Source organism: Pimephales promelas, chromosome 20 (genome assembly GCF_988280905.1).
Source record: "Pimephales promelas chromosome 20, fPimPro1.hap1.1, whole genome shotgun sequence".
In the NCBI taxonomy this organism is placed as follows: domain Eukaryota; kingdom Metazoa; phylum Chordata; class Actinopteri; order Cypriniformes; family Leuciscidae; genus Pimephales; species Pimephales promelas.
The window spans coordinates 21,840,105-21,862,249 of NC_142788.1; the positions used below are offsets into that span (position 1 = coordinate 21,840,105).

The following is a 22,145-nucleotide window of genomic DNA, read 5'->3' on the forward strand; positions in this document are numbered from 1 at the left end:
GTAAATACATTAATATGGCAGTTAATTTAAAATTAAAACAACATCCAACAGAAAAGTAGGGAAAAAATGCCAATAAATAAATGTTTTCATAAAAAAAAAATGAAATTGTGAAGGAAAGTAAAAGCAGTATGGATAGCCTGGATGGATGGATGGATGGATGGATGATAGAATGATAGAACGACATTGATTGATTAAATATCACTTTCAGCGACATTTTTGCCATGAGCCCTGGTTAATTTAAATCTACACTGCACTGTGTGATTTTACCCCCATCTAGCGATGAAAAGCTATATGACCATCCAGTGAATATTAGTTTCTGTTCCTCTCAATTCCGATTTCGTTTTAACTCCTACGGTGGCCAATGTAGTCCAAGATTAAAATGGCTTCCAATTCGACCTCGTCCAGTGTTAACTCAAACGTAAACGCGAAAGGCGAAGCTTGAATTAACTGCTGTGACCCTCTTTGGCTAATGTACTTTCAAGATGGAGGGACAACGTGCCGACCGACATTAGAACCCCTTACCCGTATGTATTTTCAATGGCATATTATACACTCACGAGAATACTTTATTACTTGAACCAAGTAAATATACATTCATGAGCACATATATTTTTGAAAGAACTTGGTGTTTTTAGCTAAGAATAAACTAAAAGAGTTAGTGTAGCTTTAATAAAATGAATTTGATGAGTTTGAAATATAACAAACTAAGAAATTAAAAACTTCTGAGTCACCATTGAGATGCTACACTATGCATTTGTGAGAAAGTCCTTTCAAGACGTCTCGGTCTACTGTACGTTACGTCTATTGAGTTCACTTCACCGGCTGACGACAATCAGGCACGTCAGAGGCAGTTCTTCTCCTTGTCTTCTAAGATCTTTCCTTCCTCTTTCCCCACAACAGAACAGACGGCTCTGGTTTGCAAAACAAATGAACAAACAGATAACAGGAATGGAGTGATGAAAGAGTAAACAACATGCTCGATGCCCCACAACCATAATACTCTCTAAGTAGGTTATTCGACACAACCCACTTTGATTGTTGCGTAGGCTATAAGAATGACGAACTCCAACTGTCCACTAAATCCAGGTAAGTCGAAATAATAAATAAATAAGTTACCCTCATTCGTAGGCTATACCCCAAACACTTCATTATGAAGAAACATGATATTTAGTCAATCTATTGATGTTTCCTAACTAATTGTGAAGCAGGGACTCAAAGCAGATGCTGCATTTCAAAGCACTTGTGAGCAACTAGACAGGTTATGATTTATGCTAAGATGCGTGGCTTCAAAGCGCTGAATGAGGCTTCTAAACAAATTGAACAAGTCAAGCACTATTCACCCAGGACTGAGAGAGTGCCGAGCGCATGTAGATCAGAGGAGAGTGCCTGCCGCTTGTAATATCCCTCAATGGAAGCACAGGTCCGCTGGGAAGAGCCAGCAGATAGTGGTTAACACTGGGCTGTGTGCACGGGTATGGGAATTCTGTGCCAACACTGCCGCAACACCTGTGCTGAGGATCCAAACCTCACTCATGTCAGGAGCATGATCAGGCAGAGTGGGGGGGCTGGCAGACCCTCCCTGGAGACTTGACACCTTTTCGGCACGGTGCCGTTATTTAGGTGCGAACAGAGAGAAACACACGGTCTGTGTCAACAATCTGATGCAATATCAGTAAACATTGATAATTATTTATGAACCGCAGGCTTACTGTACCGGGATAGCTGTAAAGGCTTGTGGAATATGCTCAGTGCACGTGTCCTCTGGATATGTCAGCTTGTGAGTAATGAGCCTTGACAACTCAAGTTAGTTGCCAACAAAGGTAAAATGGCCCCCCCCCCCAAAAAAAGGAATCACCATAGAAATGTATTAGAAGAAAAAAATAATAGAGAATTTTTTGGAGGTACAATCTACAAATCAGCCACAATGCTTAATATATTTGTATATTTGTTTCTAATCATATATAGAAACAAACGAATCATAATTGCGTAAATATTACTTGATTCCACAAAATTCCCTCAAAATACAAAATATTAAATAAAGAAATATTTTGATAAAATATTTATAGAAACAAACTAATCATAATTGCATAAATATTACTTGATTCCATAAAATTCCCTCAAAATATTAAATAAAAAATATTTTTGATCAAAAATGTATTACATTGATTTTACTGTAAAAAAGTTCCATTTGGGGTGTTCAGCCACTTTTGACCGGGATGAGTATGAGTGTGACCCTACCAGAGGGTTAAATATAAAAAAAATATAAAACATACATGTTCCAGATGGACTAATATTTTCTGGTCATTATTAAACATTATGTGATAGGTTCATGCATCTCTCTCACCCACTCACTCACTCACTCACTCACTCAAAAAAAAAATCCTTCTCCTTTCTCCCATTTGATGCAACCTAAATTGGTGCCGAATAAACAAATTGCTAAATTTTTAATTAACTTCATAACATCTGCACTTCAACTTTGAGAGAGCAGGGAGATTTCCTTTTAACCTATTCCAGCACATTTGCACACCAAGGTAAATCTTGATGCTGGCACTTTTACAGAGAGGAAGAAGAAAAAAATTAAAAATGGAAATGAACTCGTACTTGTGTGTGTGTGTGTGTGTAGATCAAAGACACAGAATTATTCAACTTTTTGCCATTGCTTGATCTTCAAAAATAAAAGAAATGAACGTGGGGAAATGCAGAGATACGCTGGATAGATCGGTCTAGGTTGGATGTTGTCTGTTTATTTATCTTACTGCTTTTACTCTCCTTTACACTTTTGTTGTAAATATCTGTACTGTTGATTTTCATATACAATAGATAATCCACATGACCAAGATAACATTGCAACATCAAAACTAAATCTGCATCCAGATGGAAATCTGTTTTTGTCATTTGTTAAATTAAGCATTTAAAGAAAAATTATAGTTAATGAGCTCAGATCAACCAATATTGTTCATTTGCAGTATGTGGAAATATTCAGAAGTTAATATTCCTAGTTAAATGCTACTATTTTTCTGTTTTAGTATTAATGCTTTAAACACTTTAGGTATTGTAATGTTGAATGTGTATGTGTTTTTGATTCATAGAAAAATGCAATCCTCAGAGGAAACATATTTCAACTGTCTGTATTGCAAGTTGTTGTCCAGCAGAGAGCAGTGCTGAGTCATTCCTCAACCGGTAAGTCAATGCAGCACGTGGTTCACATTGCATTAAATATTCACAATCTTAGTGTCACATAATAAATGAACAGAGTTTGGTCAGCACAGACTTCAAAAAACTGAACTCTGTAGAATGACAGATAGGCTACACTATATTTGCCTAAAGCACAGATACGTTCATGTAGCAGAATAAGCATGCTTGAAATGTGAGCGGACCTGACACCATCCCCCTCTGCGCACCTGCTCTGATGTGTATGATAGTCCAGAACAGCACAGCTTCTTCAACGGCTCTCTCTTTGATGAGACACACAATGCCAGCTCTGTGTGGCAGCCATCACCTGTCTACCTGTGGGAAACAAGGGCACTAATGGGATGCCTGGATCCAAACAGCAGGACAATACAAGGAAGATGCCTGCTGAGTCTGTACATAAAAAATATTCACACCTAATGAAGTGAGGTTGTCCTGTATCAATTTATCCACTAGGGGACAGTCTTTACATCAATAAGTCAATAAGATTATATAAATAATTTTTTCATGATAATCTTTAGGCCTGTACACTATCCAAAAGTATGGGGTCAGGAAGCTTTTTAAAATAAATGAACACTTTTATTCAGCAAGGATGCATTAAATTGAGCAAAAGTTACAGTAAAGAATTTTACACTAACACAAAAAATCAAATAATTGCTGTTCTTGTAATGTATCGCGGTTTTCACAAAAACGCAGCACAACATTTAAAATGGGATAGCTCACCCAAAAGTGAAAATTACCCCATGATTTACTCAAGCCATCAGGAGGTTATGACTTTCTTCTTTCAGCCAAACACAATCGGAATTATGTTAAAAAAATGTCCATGGCTCTTCCAAGCTTTATAATGGCAGTGAATGGATGAATTTTGAAGCCTAAAAAAGTGCATCCATCATAATAGCAATCTATACAGCTACGGGTGTTAATAAAGGCCTTTTGCATCGGCCTTACGCTGCGTTCACACTACAAGCGCTCATTTCACACTCCGTTTGCAGTGCATGCGGTGCGTATGCGGTACAGGAGCAGTACGCTATAGACCTATGTAGCCCCGCCCCTTTTCAGTGCTACGCTCGTTGTCTTTTGACTTGCGGTCTGTATTTCCACAGCAATCTTGCATAGGTATGAATGAACTGCTCGTAAAAAGACATCTGCCTTATGATAAACATTACAATGCTCATGATAACTTTTGTTAACTCTACAATAAGTAAATCCACTTCACCAGCAAATTACTCCTCGACAGCGATGTCATGGAAATATACAAAGCGACCGCAAAAACGGAAGTTCAAAGACAATATTCTAAAGATGACGGGGTGCATAAGAGTCTATATAGTGCGTTCACATATGCTGCGTTTGCAGTGCGTAACTGATTCGCGGCTGTAGGCTAAACAAACATTTTGGAAGGAAAGTCTAAATTTATATAGCGCTACATCTATATTTAGAATGATCACACTCCGCTCGTGTCACCGGAAATCGCCCGCTCTCCATTAAAATGAATGGTAGGCTATCGTGTCGCTTGTAGTGTGAACACAGCGTAAGTCCTGCCTATACTATTTAAATTCATGATTGACTGACAAATAAAAACATTATAACAATACAATAAAATAACGTTAACAGGTTAATGGTAAACTTGAATACGTTTTTTTAATGTTACTGTTAAAATGTAGTTTTTTCGTGTGTCCCTTGAACTGCTTCTGAGACCTGCACCGAAGACTGGAGTAATGATGCTGAAAATTCAGCTTTTCCATCATCCCAACATAGGAAACAATATGGTGGTGAGTATGACAATTATGATACAAACTTTTGAATGGTATAGTTTAATGGTAACACATTTAAAACTTTTTAAAACATTTTTTTACAGTCTGTGGTTTGAATTAAGAACTCTGATATCTTTAAGAGAGGGTTGTATATATTGTAAGATATGAATTATAATATGGACATAAATTATAAGAAATGTAAACAACCCACATGTTTACAGTTTGAGAACAATTAAAGCGTTAATTTGGGAAGGTGATTTTTGTAGGTCTACAGTTCAATCGTCTACACGGTTCAAATTAATAAAACATTCCTTTCAAATTATAATGGAAATGAGAGGATAAAGATATTTTTGTTTAATGAAAACCTAAAAAGCAAAACAGAATTGCTTTGTGCAATTAAAACTGTTTGTCCTAATCACTTCCTCCACCTATCATAATTAATATTTCATCTACTTAGACCCCCTTGACCATTTGTTTAATTTATCATCATTAAGGTCATCATTGAAAAATGGTGATATTTGTTTTCGTTAATAATATTTCAGTTTCATTCACCTATTTTTAATCCTCCATCGCCATGCTTTAAAAAAGCATCGTATCCTCAGCAAAGCGGAAGGGGTGAGTCTCCAAGCACTTGGCTTTGTCTGCTTTTTGGCTCAGGCCATCAGATAACAGTCTGGACAATGGCCCTTCATTCTGCGGCACAGGTCTTAAATGACCAGGAAGTGGCCATGAGGGGTCCCGTTGGTCCTATCCCATGGGTCTGCTCAGCCCTAACGGGGTCTGGATCAGAATGAATGGCAGGAGAGCACGAGGGAGGAAATAAGAGGCCGGTGGCCACCCAGCTGGAGCCATGACTGCCCTTTGATGCCGAAAACAGAGGGGTGAAGGTGAAGTGTGGGTGCAGGGAGAGCAGGAGGAACTGTTATTGGGTCTTGTTGGGGCTCTTGTATGTTTTGGCCCCCTCAGAGGACACAGACAAGGAAACATGTTAATTAATAATCTTTAAATTGACACTAAGAAGTATTAATTTTCCAATTATTGGATTTGTCATATATCACTTTGCTATGATAAAACCTTGATTCTAAAGAATATGGCAGACTTTTAACTCATCACATCCTTGCTCTTGCTCTTACTCTTACTGACATCCTTACTCAAAAACAAGTATCAAGGCTCTCCAACATATCTACTTGATTTCGTCATCTGAATGAAACTGACTTAAGTATCACAGAAATATTAATTCATAAGTTTATAAATCAAATATCAATGACAATTTATGTAACAATATTTTTTAATTAATATATATATATATATATATATATATATATATATATATATATATATATATATATATATATAAATATATATTTTAGGAATTGTAAAAAATTTAATTTAAAGAAATCTAACTTTTGAATCATATGCTAAAAATAATATTTGTATTGGGTATATTTTAATAATATTAATATAACATTTGTTATTTGACTATTTGTATAACTTTGAAAAAATGTTTAAATAAAATAAAATAAAATGATAGCCTAATTATTATTTGTGGAATCATGATCCATTGATCATTAAATATAACATGGTGATATATATATGATTAATTCAGGGTGACTGTACTGTATATATGACCCTGACTCAATGTATGAGTGTGAACAAGACAAGTACTGTAAGTACTTCTATTACAGCCTGTCTTGCAAAACTGACCACGTCAGTGTTTCACTCTTAGAATACATTTTTGTTTTTGTCATTTGTTTAGTAAAACTGCGCATCTAAGCAATACTGGAAGAACTCATGTTTCGTTAATGCTAATCATTCTCTAAACCAAAACCATTACTGGTTATCCATAAACATGACATTTTGACCATCTCAAAGACATTTGGCATAAACAAATGAAACCAGTCTGACAGAGTGGCCTAGAAATCACTGATGTCAGCTCTCTTTTAGAGCCAAGAGTCCTTCAGGATCTCTGGACTCCTTACTTAAGATGAGTACGTGTGTGTGTGTGTATATGAGAGAGAGAGAGAGAGAGAGAGAGAGAGATCGAGAGAGCAAGAGCTGACCTGGGTCCACCCAAGACTGCTCTCTGGCACCAAATATTTGTCATTAATCTCCACTGAGATCCTCAGGGGTCGTATAAAGAGGGAATATAGAATTTGAGGGCCACATGGGTGGAGAACACAGTGATGGAGCTGCGGACAATGCAAAGAAAATTTCACAATGTAGTTCAAGGTTGTGTCCCAACAGGGCATTAGAGCAGCACAATGCTTAAAGTAAGGGCCCGGAACAGTAATTCCCCATAGCACAATCCACTGCTACACTAATACTTTCTCATACTTTCTAATTCATCTCTACTTACAATAAAAGCTGAGAAGGTACTGCATGTAGGCTATATCTATCAAATACAGTATATATAGGGTAGTGTGAGATTAGAGGTCAAGGTGTGTCTGCTCGGGTTATCCTCCACAGAGAACAGAAGGTCACTGCATGTCCTTCCACTCCCCTTCCTCTCCTGCTGCTGTTCAGACGCCGGTCACACTCCTGTTTTCCCAATGAAAAGACAAGTTACCATGGTTCAAAACAACTTAAACTTTGTAAGCGTTTTACTGTGCTGCTTTTTCGGAGTCAGCACTCAATGACCCCAAACCTTCTGTTTTTGTCATCAGTTATTTTCTGGCTTATTCTGCGCAGAGCCATTATAGAACTTAAACACATATTTTTGCGGATGTTGCTAATGGAGATATGTATACATTGATATGTATACAAGAAAAAAACCTGGCTATCTATCTATCCGTCCGTCCGTCCATCATCTATCTATCTATCTATCTGTCGGTCTATCTATCTATCTATCTATCTATCTATCTATCTATCTATCTATCTATCTATCTATCTATCTATCTATCTATCTATCTATCTATCTATCTCTGTCCGTCCGTCCGTCTATTTATCTGTCTATCCGTCCGTCCGTCTATCATCTATCGGTCTGTTTGTCTGTCCGTCCGTTCGTCTATCTATCTATACCTCTGTATCTCTGTCTGTCTGTCTATCTATCTCTCTATCTCTGTCGGTCTGTCTGTCTGTCTGTCTGTCTGTCTGTCTATCTATCTATCTATCTATCTATCGATCTGTCTGTCTGTCTGTCTGTCATCTATCTATATGCATATATGCATTTTAATAATATAGTATAAGTAATAAAATAATGGAATTACCAAACATTACATATATCTTTTAACAAAACCATTTAGGCTGTAACATTAACAAACACAACAAGATAAAATGTTACAAGAAAGGTAATGTACAATAAGGGAACATTCTCTGGTATTGATGTCCAGTACTACTGCTAAGATGATCATGTAGTAAAACAGTATGTAAGACCACAGTGGATGATAAGGAAAAAAAAGAACTAATCCTTATTCATTATAACATGCTTTTAATGTGGAGACTCACTCGTGATAGAACGGGAAGGGAGAGGTGGTCGGATGGCGACAGAAAGATAGGTACAGCGCTGTCGAGGTCAGAGCAAAGGACATACAAGTGAGGGGAAGATGAAGTAGCCCATAAAAAAGATAAGGAACAATAAGAGGAACTATAGAATTTTGACAAATTATTAGGACACCCCTCCCAAAACAAGAACAGCACGATGAAGCAGACGACAATAGCCGAGGACCACAACACACTCTCAGCGTGAGGGGGGCATGGAGGTTAACCAGATATTGTTAATGCAATTATTGCATATACAACTAGGGAAATTATACCACAGAAGGATTTGGAGCCAAAGAAAACTAACTTTGTCTTTCCCTTATGCGTGTACTAGCATGCTTTATTTTATGCAATACAAACTGCAGCACTATTAACTTTTGCACTAAATTAAATGAATGCGTTTAACAAAAGGCCTCATGACAAATTATGATAAGTTCAAAAAAGAATTAGAATTAGAGATCCCTAATTCCAAATGCTTTCATCATTCAGCTGTTTGCAGCATTACAGGACTATTGGGTAGTCAATGGGGAAATATGCCCAAGACCCAAATATGTGCTTTATTAACTACCCACCGCCTGTCATCTCAGAGCAGACTGACATCCAGATTCGCTGTAAACACACTCCAGTCGAAGGGAATCAGTGTGTCAGTCTTGTTTATATTGCCTTTGTTCTGTCTTTTCTTGGAGTGCTTAGGCTTCATCTTGCTTTTGGGGGGGGGGGGGGGGGGGTTCAACACTCCATATCCTCTTCCATTCAGCGCATTGTTCCTTTCACCGCTGATTAATATCTTGTTTAAACAGTCACCAGACGCAACACGCCATCAGCGTGTCCATAAATTCTCCTGAGCTGATGAACACAATGGCTGCATTCCTTAACAAAAAAACTCCACATATCAGAGCATATCTATAGAGACCTGGAGATTCTTGGAATATGGGATCAAAACAACTGTATTTTTCTCTTGTAATTAAAAATAAACCCAAAATGGATACACTTCACATTTTGAAATGTAACCAATGGTGAAGACTTTGTGAAGCCATCCCCTCTGGGCTTTTGCAATACCACCATAGTGACAAATAAAAAGTTACGAAATGAATGTCTAATGCTGATGTAAATGGTTTGTGTAATGTGGGAACAATCTGTAAAAGAATGTGACAACTAGACATAAAGTTCATGCACTTTAACCCCATTTTCCTCAGTCAGAGAAAGCATATCTGAAGTAATGGACTGACTTTTCATTTTGAAAATACATTTTTCTTCTATTAAGTAATATCTTCTAAATCCCCTTGTCTAAATTTATCTTGCTTATTGTTTTCTGTCAAATAAGCATTGTTATTTTAGAATCATTTATATACTATCATAATTTTTGTTAATATTTTCGATTAGATTTTCTTTTTATATTTTCTGTTTTCATTTTAAAGGGATAGTTCACCCAAAAATGAAAATTACGTTAGTTTTATTTGGTTGTGTTTGTCATTTTTATTAGCTTTAGTTATAGTTATTTCATTACTTCAATTTAAACTAAATGAAAAAAAAAATTGCAATGGCAACTACAGCCGAAATAATAAGTAGGCCTAACATAAGTTTTTTATATAAAATTTTACTTGACTTTATTTTATGCTTTTTCGAATGCCTTTAAGGTCAGAAACCATACTGAGATAAATGAGAACTACAACAGTACCGCCTCAACCAAGAGTTTGCAGTGGGACAGTGGCTGCCCAGTTTGACCCAGCGCAGGTGTGTGGCATTCTGCATGAACCAACAAACATGGCCAGGAAGAGGTTCATTCATGCGTCCTAATACTGGGCTATATCAAAACAACTGTTCCTTTTATATTGTATCACTCTTTGTTTTAAGGGTTGGACATTTTGTCAGATTGCAATCTCAGGCACCCGTGACATTGTCTAGAGCAGTGTTTCCCAACCCTGTTCCTGGCGGCACACCAACACTGCGTGTATTCTTTGTCTCCCTTATCAAACACACCTGATTCAACCCATCAGCTCATAATCAGGTGGGTTAATGAGCTGATGGGTTGAATCGGGTGTGTTTTAGGGAGACAAAGAAAACACGCAGTGTTGGTGTGCCGCCAGGAACAGGGTTGGGAAACACTGGTCTAGAGGTACAAACGTCAATGGTTTTGTTGGCTGAGCCAGTGCTGAAGTGATCTCCACCACGTTCACATACTAAAACTGCAGGCTCACCCATTTCTCATTGAATTTTACCAATGCAAGTTGCTTTTCAGACAAAAGAAAATACTTGACAAATGAAGAACATGCAACTATAAGATTTTCTTGAATTGAATCTTTTTGTTTAAAGGTTTATATGACATAGGCAACTTGGTCCTATACTCAATAGGAGATGTTCCACTTCTATCATCCAAAAATGTCATTCCAAATTGACATTTGCTTCCTCTTAACTATGTTAAGGGAATAAAACGCACACTCACCAGAATCATATTGCAGTTTTGATCAGCGAGGCAAAGAAAACATATCATTACACTTCAGAAGGCAGCTTTGATTCCTCAAAGTTCATAAAGACACCAAAGGCAGGGAGAAATCGACCCCCTGCCGGAAATGACCTCTAATAATCAGTTATAGTTGTGGTTTGGGGTTTCACCTTCACCCTGTAAACAATACTACTTTGATCATCATGCAGATATCTCACAGAGCTATACATTGTACGCTTTCTATAGGCTACTCCATGATTCCTCATGTCATAGCCACGAAGAAAGAGTCTTTTTTTAAAGAGTTATGGGCCATGATGGGGAGGAGGGACTGAGAGCTGGTCTATGTGTTAAAGATGAGAGTGTTCATGTCATTGTTTGCTTTGTAAAAAGCCTTTAGCAGTAGGACCTGGAAGAGTTGCAAGACATTTAACACTGAGGTTTGTCAAGTATTAAGCTCCAAAGTAGGATTTATTTATTTATTTAAATTTTTTTTTTTGCCGTCCGACTTTGACTTTATAAAAAAAATTCCCTGCTCTTCAATTGGCTCCAGTTCTTGACAGGAAAATACAATTGTTCCTGATGTCAAATTCCAGCGACTCCTACTATAAATGACGGGTTGGGCACTTCTTTGGAGCAGTTTAACTCTGAAGATTATTTACCTTGCTCTCGGAAGAACACGTTAGGAGGAGATGAGCGCATCAGTGGCTGTGTATAGAAACATATACACTGAAGATCGCTTCAGACAGACGTATGGCACGGAAGCGCAGTCTAGTGGGAGAGAGCGGCTCCGAGACAGACTGGCGCAGAGATGCCGCTGCTCTCAGGTGGAGTGTGTTCACCTGCTCAAGAAGAGACTGCCCGTGTGCAGCTGGCTGCCCAAATACAAGCTCAAAAAATGGCTGTTAGGAGATATCATAGCGGGACTGACTGTTGGAATAGTACACATTCCCCAAGGTAAAAATAAACCTTAATTAATTAGTTGTTTCTAGCTGTGGTAGCCTATAGCCTAAAAATTACAACATAGGCTAGGCTACATGATTATTTAACATCAACATATTTTGTTGCGGTAGGCTACGGCTTCAATGATAAACATTTTTTTGTTATAGAAAAAAAAAATTATATATATATATATATATATATTGTTAAACTGTTAGTCTACTTGATACATCAAAAAGTTTATATATATTTTACAAATTTGGTTTAAAATAGCCTACTTCTTGGGAATGTAAATCTCTGTATAACGTCAGATTTATGTGGTTTTGTAAAAACGGTCTTTTTTTTTTTTAAATAATAGCCTAAATACATAATACAAAATAAATAAAGTCTTAACCATCGAATAAAAAGTGTAAAACTAATTTATTTGTAACTTGAACGCGCCTTAGAATTGAATACCAATATGTGTGTAAGTGACCAGTGTCAGTGACCAGTGCATACATTTTGTGTAAAAAATATCGTGGCGTTTTCTTATGTTTACTTCATCCGCAATTTCGCTTTGAACAAAACTTTACATAAAAAGTTTAAAATACATGATAAGAAAACGTTACTTGTCACGTGACAGTAATATGGCGTCCTGCATATTTGTTACGAGTTTAAGGTGAATTTGACTTAGCGAATTGGTGTATAAAAATACATAGCCTGCAGATAACTGAAAATAATTCAGAATTGTACGCTACATAGAAAATACATTAGCCTATTTAAGGTTTTGTGTGGAACTTTTAATGGACTAATAAAGGAATTGAAATGCATCATGTCTTCTTGACCCATTTTCAAGACAACATAAACATAATTTGTTTCGTTGTTTTTAGGAATGGCCTTTGCTTTGTTGACATCAGTGGCTCCTGTCTATGGTCTTTACACATCATTCTTCCCTGTGGTTCTCTATATGCTCTTCGGCACTGGTCACCACGTTTCCACAGGTAAAAGACCAAACATTTGCGAGAATTTTGAAAAAACAAATTTAATCCGTAACCATGTTTAATCAGTCAATGTTTAATCATGAAAATGTAAAACCATAATCCAATTGTTTGACTTTTGCAGGAACCTTTGCTGTGTTGAGTCTGATGACTGGCTCGGTGGTGGAGCAACTGGTTCCCATCCCGCTTGCTCTGAATTCCAGTAGTCCAGAGGCGGCAGAGTTTGAGTCCCAGAGAATTGGGGTGGCATCAGCTGTAGCATTTCTCTCAGGCATAATGATGGTAAACAACATGTGCTCAACTTAAACATATAGCTCACTAAAACAGAATTATGAGATTGTGTTGCTTGTTTTTATTGTCCCAGCTATGCATGTGTGGCCTCCAGTTGGGTTTCCTTTCCACATACCTCTCAGAACCGATTGTTAAGGCGTTCACAAGTGCAGCCGCCTTCCATGTGACCGTCTCACAGCTGCAAAGCATGTTGGGATTACGACTACCGCGATATGCTGGTGCCTTCTCTCTTTTTAAGGTCAGAAATGGCATAACACAGACTGTTTTTTCCTTTTCTGTTTACTTGTGTAATAATTCTAGTAACAACTGAAGCAGTATCACTGAATATGACTGAGCACAAATGAATCAGGCATCTCAGAGGCTCCCTTTAAACCCACAGACTCTGGCTTCAGTGATGGAGAATGTGCCCCACACTAATTTGGCTGAGCTGGTGATATCACTGCTCTGCCTGGCTGTTCTGGTGCCAGTTAAAGAGGTCAACTCACGCTTTCGGGAGCGCCTGCGAACTCCCATCCCTATAGAGATCATCACTGTGAGTCTGCACTTCACAACATTTGAAAAGATTTGAATAGATTTAGAGTGACTCACAGATGAATGGAACTTTTGTACAAATATTTGCCATTCTTCAGCCAACTAGTCCAGTAGAATGAGAGTTTCATCATCAACAATATTTTCTACTGTGGTCTGCATTTTGAAAAATAATCTTCCATTCTGTTGTGGCTTCTGCAGGTAATAATTGCAACAGGAATTACATATGCCTTTTCTCTGGACTCCAAGTATGACATACAGATAGTAGGACATATTCCAGCAGGGTAATATATTCTTGTATGTAATACATTATATTCATAATATTCATCAATAGTAATGGTACATACACTACGGTTCAAAGGTTTAGGATCTGTAATATTTTTTAAATGTTTCATGCTCAGCAAGGCTGCATTCATTTTTCAGTAATATTGTTAAAAAAAATGTAAAATAGCTGTTTTCTATTAATATATTTTAAGATGTAATGTTAGGGTAAATCTGAATTTTCAGCAGCCATTATTTCAGTCTTCAGTTTCATTCTTACAGTTAATGCTGATTTAAAGCTAAAAGTTTACTATTTTTTCAGCTTCCCTGAGCCACGGCTGCCTGCTTTGGAGACAGTTCCACAAATTGCTGGTGACACAGTTGCTATCACCCTTGTTGCCTACGCTGTGTCTGTTTCTCTGGCCATGATTTATGCAGATAAACATGGATACTCCATTGATCCAAATCAGGTAAATACTGTATTTATAATCAAAGTTATAAAATGTTTTGACTGGTGGAACTGGAGCTTGGTGCAAGTAAAGTCAAGCTTCCGCGGAAAGAGCAGTTCCTAGCGCGGCAAGTTTAAACTAGACGGACATTTAACAGATTATTTCGATTTAACAAAGTATTTCGCTACATACATAATTATGAAGAGAAGACAGTGTACAAAACACTAGCTACAAAATGGCAGCAGCTGCGTTTGGATGAAACGAGAGAGCGACTCCATGATACTGGATGGCATAATTAAATAACTACACAAAGTATTGATTCGACTTCGCCAAAAGCAAAACTTCCAAGAAGAAGAAACGTTCATATCAAGTGTATAGCGCTGCTTCTTCAGTAACCCGGATGAGCCTGCGCTATCTGTTTTCAGCGGTTGTTATTGACTAATCAGAATCAAGGATTCCACAGAACCGTGTAGTAACAAAAGATTATGTTGTTGTTGTAGGAGCTTCTAGCACATGGGATCTCCAACACTGTGTCATCTCTCTTCACCTGCTTTCCCAATTCAGCTACACTGGCCACCACCAACATACTGGAGAGTGCTGGAGGTCACACACAGGTACTGGTTTGTTTGAGATCACCTCTGATGTTCACTGTTCATCCACTTAATCCATGTAAACATAAATAAATAAATAAAAATAAGCAATGTTATGTTGCGAAGGTCATGCTGTGATAATTACATTTTTACTGTAGTTTATTTAAGTTATTGATTTTCTGAAGTGTCTTGTCTTGTTTGTCGAACATAGAGCACTTAGGTAAAACCCTTTTTTTCAACAGCTCGCTGGACTGTTCACAAGTCTGGTTGTTCTTATTGTACTTCTGCTGATAGGACCTCTATTTTACTTCCTACCCAAGGTAAGAATCCCTTCCCAGCTAACAGGAAACATTATCAGAACTTTGGCTAATTTTCTAGCAAGATTTTCTCAAAGTTTTCAACAAACATTCTTCTAGTTACATTATAGAATGTTTGTTCATATGTATCTGGTCTTTAATAATGTTCTCAATATTATAAAATAATCATTCATGGAATGTTTTTTTTCTGAAACATTTTAGTTGGATATTTGTCTAACGTTTTTTTTTTATTATTATTTACTACTTGTTTCAAAATGTTCAACATTCAAAAAGTAATGTTCCCATAATGTTTAAAATGATTAAACATTCCCTTGATGTCTTTGCTAACCTTGCCACAAACAAGAAAAATATTTTTAAAACATGAAAAAAATTGGACATTTTGAACGTCCTGAGAAAATTTTGACATAACTTAATCAAAACGTTATCAAAATGTTCTTAAAACACATTTTGTTTTGTTAGCTAGGTTTACCAATGGCACTTTGCAATACATTTCAGAGTGTATTTGGGAGAGTAATACTGTCTTATGGTTCATAGACATTACATAGTTACAAAACAAATAGGGTACATTTTGTTTAATTTTGAATTATCAATATAACCAACAACATCCCTCTCCCTTCTCTCCACCCAGGCAGTGCTTGCTTGTATAAACGTAACCAGCCTGAGACAGATGTTTCTGCTGTTTCAGGATCTTCCTGACTTTTGGAGAGTCAGCAAAATCGATTTTGTATGTTTTTACCAATTCTCGTTCCCAGAAAAGTGCTACATATCTTTAATTTTACATTGAGTCCAGCTGATGAATTTTTTTCTTGTTATATGTCTGAGCAGATGGTGTGGCTTGTGACCTGGCTGTCAGTAGTTGTGCTAAATGTTGATCTGGGCCTGGCCATTGGGGTGGTCTTCTCCATGATGACAGTTATCTGTCGCACACAGAGGTATTCATAGGGCATTATAGACTCATTTTGTTCAAATTAAACTTTATTTGTTGGATAAATGCTATGACACTTCCTATTATGGGCATATTGTCACATTTTTAGATATTTAGTATAAATTAGAGCAGGTTGTCCCAACTCCAGGGTCATGACTTCCACTAGGGGTTACTAGTACTCTCTTAGGGTCGTCACACATACTTTGAATTTAGAGGAAATGATTATGATTTCAACATGGATTGAAAAAAGGTGGATGACATGTCTCCACTTCCTTCCACTGTTGAAAAATGAAGCCAAAATATCCCAGAAATCGCCGTTGACATAGTGCTGAAAACGTCATTTGGAGCCCGAGGCTGCCCAGTAGTGCCGTCCATGGAGCCACCCATACACCTGCAGATTCAGAGGCCGTTTACACTACCCAGTTTTCAACTAAAATTAAAAACTTTGTTATTTGGCCATTCATTTACACAACAACAGCATTTTGGGGGCTGTATTAAAGAAAGGCAAACTTTTAAAAACGTGTTTTAAAGTGCAAGACGTCTTGCGTCTTTTTTTGTACATTGTTGTCACGTAAACCTACCCTCAATCGCAAGTGAAGCTGACAATTGTTACAGTCCTATACTCAGGGGTGATCAAAATGTTTTGGCTTCCCTTTTCATGACATGTGCAGCACACCTGGGCTGTGTTTGAAATACCTATACCCTCATTTACTATTCCCCACATAACTCCACAAATATAGTCTACTTGAAGGAGTGAATAAAAACAAGTGAATGAATTCAGACACTGAGTGTGCCGGAAGGGCTGCTGCTGTTGTATAGTTTGTTCTTGCTGTTTAATAATCATTTAAAATTGAACAAACTGGCAGCTCCAGTTCTAAGATGAAAAGACTCATCCTGAACTCTGTAATGGAAACTATAACCTTAACTAAACAATTTAATAATCAATTAAAACACAATTTATACCTGTATGACACTATGCTGTAGCCACATTGGACCAGTGGTTTGGAAAATGGATGGATGGATGACCATCTTCTGACAAGACACGGGAATTATGGGTATTCTCTAGTTGAGCGTAAATCAGTTGTAGTGCACTGTATGGGATTGAATGAGTGCATGGTTAGGGTTTCGGACACCACTACAAATGGCTGTCTCCTCAAATAGTGCCCTGTTTAAGGTTATAGGGGGCAATTTCGGACACAGCTTTGGATTTCACTCCACTAAAACCTAATCTGTGCACTAAATACACAAATAAGGGAAAATTCTTAAGTGGGAAAAAAGCTAATTTTAAATTATTATATTATAAAAATGATTAAAACCATATGGCTAAACCAGACCAAACATCTAAAAATTAACATTTAAAAAAAACTATTTGTGATCTAAACACCATGCAACATATTGGAAGTAGGCAATGATTTGAGTTGGCAAGCAATAAAATCACACCTGAATATGTACTTGAATGCACAGGATTCCTATTAAAGATGAATTGGCATGTATTTTTTTTTACGTTTGTGGATGCAGGGTACTTCTGTGTAAATCAGATTTAATTGCATGTATGCTTAGATTTCAGAAGGGTTGTGAAACATATAGCATTTTAAAGTGATCCTTTGGGAGAAAGTTTGGAACCACTGAATTAGAGTATCATTCTGACCGTATAGAGATAACGATATTAGCAATCCAACTAGAGCAGCCCCAGTGAAACAAGATATTGAGTACATAATATAATTGAGATTGAAACTACCTAATTAGATTTGTGTATTTATCTGCTTTAATAATCATGTTTACTACATCCTTTAATTATGCTTTCCAAAGCTCAGGGGCTATATAAAAACAGCAAACCAGTATCCCTTACAGACCCCTGTGTTCCAAAACAACTTTCCTCTCCTGGCGGATATGAAATTCACATTTAAGGAAAGAGGAGATAAAGTTGAGACAAAAATATGTCCCTGAACTCATAGTAAACTTTCTGTTTTCAGGGCCAGCTGCTCTGTGCTAGGAAGAGCCGCCAACACGGAGATCTACAGATCCATCAACAACCATAATAAAGTGAGTCAGTCATATTAAGTTTCTTTTCTTATTACCACACATAATGTAATTTTCTATGATTAGAATTGGGCCTTTTTTGTAAATGCAATCGCTTAAACCTTTGCTCGGCTGCATTTGTCTCAATCACTTCTCTGTTTTGTAACTGATGATGTGGTTACACCCTCTCCATCCCTCTGAATTGTAGTGCTATGAGGTTCCTGGTATGAAGATCCTGACTTACAATGGGCCTATCTACTATGGCAACCGTAGCTTTTTCAAGGCCGATATGGCTCAGCTTCTGGGCCTCACGCCTGAGAGGATACGCAGCCGAGAGAAAGCCCTGAAGGCCAAAGCGAAGAGAGAGAGAGAGGCCATTAGCTCTGTAGTAAGATGACCAATCTTTCAATTTTTGCTTTTTGTATTATTTGCTCTCTTAAGCCTGAAAATATCTACTAGCATTTTATTGAAAAGAATTTATTACATTCAAAAATGAATGTTCTGAATGTTCATTAGCCATGTTCAGAGCTGTTGTAAAAGCACACATGCACATTCTGTTAATTGTTAATGCGCCAAGTCACCATGTGTCATATTATATTAGTTATAAAATTAGAATACTGAACTAAATTACTTGGTGGAAAAACTGTTTATTAAAGGTACACTTTGTAACTTTTTTTGTTCAAAATGAACTAAATTTAACCAAAGAGTAAATACATTATCAATCCTTCTTCCAAAAGGTTTTTGTCTTACCCTGATTCGCTAAGGTAAGCCTATTATAAGTGTTTATATTTTAGACCTGACGGGATGGTTTTCACTGGAAATTACGTACATATTCCACCCACCTGTGAGTGTTTCTTCATTCTTTGAGACATATATGGTGACGGAGTATCATAGGTTAGTTGTCACTACGAGTGAGAAAGGTAGACATGGAACAACCAAATCTCGAAAATCCCTTTTTAAAAAAAGTCGAATAGAGGAGAGTCTGCCGACATTAAGAGAACGCGACAGAGCTCTTAATAAAACATTGGGTTGGCTTTTTTGAGATGCGAGAATGCAAGAAATGTTGTAAAAGAGAATCAGGGATGGGATTTTTATTACGCAACAGGTGAATGAGGTATTTTATTGAACAGATAAATTGCCATATATTGCTCTTGAACAGTTAGTTGTCATACATATCCGCAGTCACACAGAGCCGAAACACACCCAAAACAATGTTCTTCCACAGTTTAATGCTAGAGGGACCAAAAGTTACATAGTGTACCTTTTATATAATATTAAATATTATTATTGATTTTTTTTATTGAATATTGGTGTATCATACTGTAGCTGCGGTTTAATACCTGCATTCAACTTCTTTTAAAATCACTGTAAAGCAAAGCGTTTATTACCTATGACAGTAATCAGTAATGTGTTATTATTTGGATGTGACATTTTGGAGATTTTCTTCTTACAACAACAAAATAACAGAAAACACTTGATACAATGAAACGTTTGGATGACTTCTTTTTTTCAAGGAACAAGGAGTTGCAGACCGTTCTTCAAAGAATGACTTGTTCAGATCAGGTCCGACTCCCATTTTTATTTGGCAGCATCAAAAATCACATTAGAGAGTCTATTATTTTAGACGAATCACACTTGTGGCTTTTTCTCAATTGTTTAATGCAGAGATGGCTGAGGGTGAAGTCCAGGCCGTGTTGATAGACTGCAGCAGTGTCATTTTTGTGGATGTTGCGGGAGCTCGCTTATTCATACAGGTGAGCCCGGCCGTATAGGTTTTGTTTTGACCAGTCGAATCGTGTCATGTGCTCACGGTACTTATATCCTGTCACAGATGTGCATGGAGTGCCAGAAGATTGGGATAACGATATACCTGGCTAACTGCAATGGTGAGTTTCCAGGTATATACTTGGACAACCCTTACAAACTGCTTCCTGAGTGTAATATTTTCTCTCCTCTGTAGAGAGTGTACTGAAGATTCTCACATCCAGTGGGCTCATGAAATACATGAATCCTCAGCATATCTTTGTTACAATCCATGATGCTGTGGTCTACATACAACAGCAGCGGGTATGATGCAGAGGCTTCTTCATATACGTCATTTCTTCAACAACAAAACAGCATATTTTGAGTGTTGTGGCACCACTGCATTTGCATTAACATTTCATCATTTTGTTCGACAGGAGAAACCTCCTGAGAACAACACAACAGTGTGGGTATGATTTATCTGACACTACCAAAGTCTTGCAACATTTATGCTTACTGAGACTCAGAACTGGACCTGAAGAACCGTGGGTGACTACAAGTGTGTCGAGGAAAGAGTCATTCCAGCATTTATTTGGACTCAACGTGCTGTGATTTAGACAGGGCCCTCAATGGTGTCTAAGTAAGAGTACGTAAGTTACCTGCTGTGGCTGTTGTGTTCATTACATGCTAAAAGCCTGTTCACAGTGAAGACAATTGTGAAAATTTGTTGCGATAAACGTTTGAATTCTAATGAACTACTGGTAATGTCTGTTTAGAACAAAACAAAGATTTGCATGCCGTCTATTTTTTACGGAGAGGTGATCTTTCTTTTTCATCTTGCACAGTTAAGAAAACTAGCCAACCAATAAGATATATGTTTTTAGTCACATGGTCAGAACAGATGCTGTTACATAAAACTAAGACTTGGTGGCGCTCACGAACTGACTATTTTGCTGAGCAACAGTGGGTAACAGTGGAAGAACAGTCTGGAGAGTACTCTTATTGTACATGTTGCTTGATGTCTGAATGTGATTGAAGAGATTTAACTTCCTCCTTCGTGACTAGCAGGTGTCACGACATGGACAGACAGTTAAGCAGTGCTTTGTTTATGGCGTGTTGCTGGGGTATGTTTCTTTTTATATATAAATATATATATATACATAGAGAGAGAGAGAGAGGTGCTCCCACCACATTTTGGAGTTTGAGTTCCAATTCCCATTTGGGGGTTTTATGCATTGGTTTTAACAGGTCCCAAAATCGTACACATTTGTATTGGTGTGAAGCAAAAAGAGAGATAAATTATGGTTATTTTATTAATTATGTATGTCTAAATATTTTCTATTGATCAGAAGTGGCTGAATTGGTATTTTAATAATAATGAAGGCCTACTTTCAGATTTTACATTGTTGCCATCTTTTACTTTTAGAGAATATATAGGCCTAAATGTTGTAATAAAATCTCTGCTTAAAATCCCTGTAAGGGATTTGTAACAGTATTATATATATATATATATATATATATATATATATATATATATATATATATATATATATATATATATATATATATGATCATTATGTTGTCATGTTTAAAGATTAACAAGAGACCAAACCAAGAAATAATTGTCTTTAATTTTTGCATAAAATTGTTTTCCTATATTGGACAAATTTGTTTCTTTTCAAGATTATTTTAAAGGGGAAACTTTATATGAATTTAAAAAAAAGTTTTATAATAAATATTAACAACTAAAAAAAAATAGATTCAAATTCATTTTAATATACCCTGTTTTACTCAGTTCTACAGAATTCTCTCTTAAACCAGGTTTGGATCAAAGTTTGGCCATATTGTATGTGCTCTTTAAATTTAATAATGACTGTTGTAAAAGTTATCAATTTAAAGTTAAATATTGCCAGTGAACTACTACTGACTAGCCTAATTATAACCTGTTACCTTGACCTCATAAAAAATACAGTTCATACGCAGACTCTTAAATTCTCAAATAATTTCTGTTTATTGTTTGATGTCTGCATTTTTCCTGGCATATTTCAAGACCACTCTCAGGAGATCACCAGTTTTCTCTTTAAAGCTCAAGAAATGCTACACTAATTGGCTGGATGGAAAGCAGCCCACATTACTGTTGCACAAGACTGCCCAGTTGCCACTGTTGGCATCTTTCAGCCACATTATGTTGGTGTTATACAAAAGACTTCAAATAATAATTATATTTAATGATAATGTGATTCGCTGTT

The 22,145-nt window shown here is 36.9% G+C and overlaps 1 protein-coding gene across 3 annotated transcripts; it reads left to right on the forward strand.

Moving 5' to 3' along the window:
• Window positions 1-396: 396 nt before the first annotated feature.
• Window positions 397-21,297, forward strand: slc26a10 (solute carrier family 26 member 10). 3 transcript variants are annotated; one of them, XM_089124518.1, is made up of 21 exons: window positions 397-524; window positions 901-1,086; window positions 3,090-3,180; window positions 4,851-4,958; window positions 12,666-12,776; window positions 12,898-13,055; window positions 13,138-13,302; window positions 13,444-13,596; window positions 13,794-13,876; window positions 14,176-14,323; window positions 14,803-14,916; window positions 15,135-15,212; window positions 15,838-15,933; window positions 16,035-16,141; window positions 18,108-18,177; window positions 18,362-18,541; window positions 19,668-19,716; window positions 19,819-19,907; window positions 19,985-20,039; window positions 20,114-20,220; window positions 20,334-21,297. In XM_089124518.1, exons 5-21 carry the CDS (start codon window positions 12,668-12,670, stop codon window positions 20,370-20,372), a joined length of 1,800 nt encoding a protein of 599 aa, XP_088980644.1. In that variant the 5' UTR covers window positions 397-524; window positions 901-1,086; window positions 3,090-3,180; window positions 4,851-4,958; window positions 12,666-12,667; the 3' UTR covers window positions 20,373-21,297. The 3 variants fall into 3 exon arrangements, with proteins under 3 accessions (XP_088980644.1, XP_039508758.2, XP_088980645.1); XM_039652824.2 differs by lacking the exons at window positions 397-524; window positions 901-1,086; window positions 3,090-3,180; window positions 4,851-4,958 and adding an exon at window positions 10,787-11,814; XM_089124519.1 differs by lacking the exons at window positions 397-524; window positions 901-1,086; window positions 3,090-3,180; window positions 4,851-4,958 and adding an exon at window positions 12,359-12,454.
• Window positions 21,298-22,145: the final 848 nt, after the last annotated feature.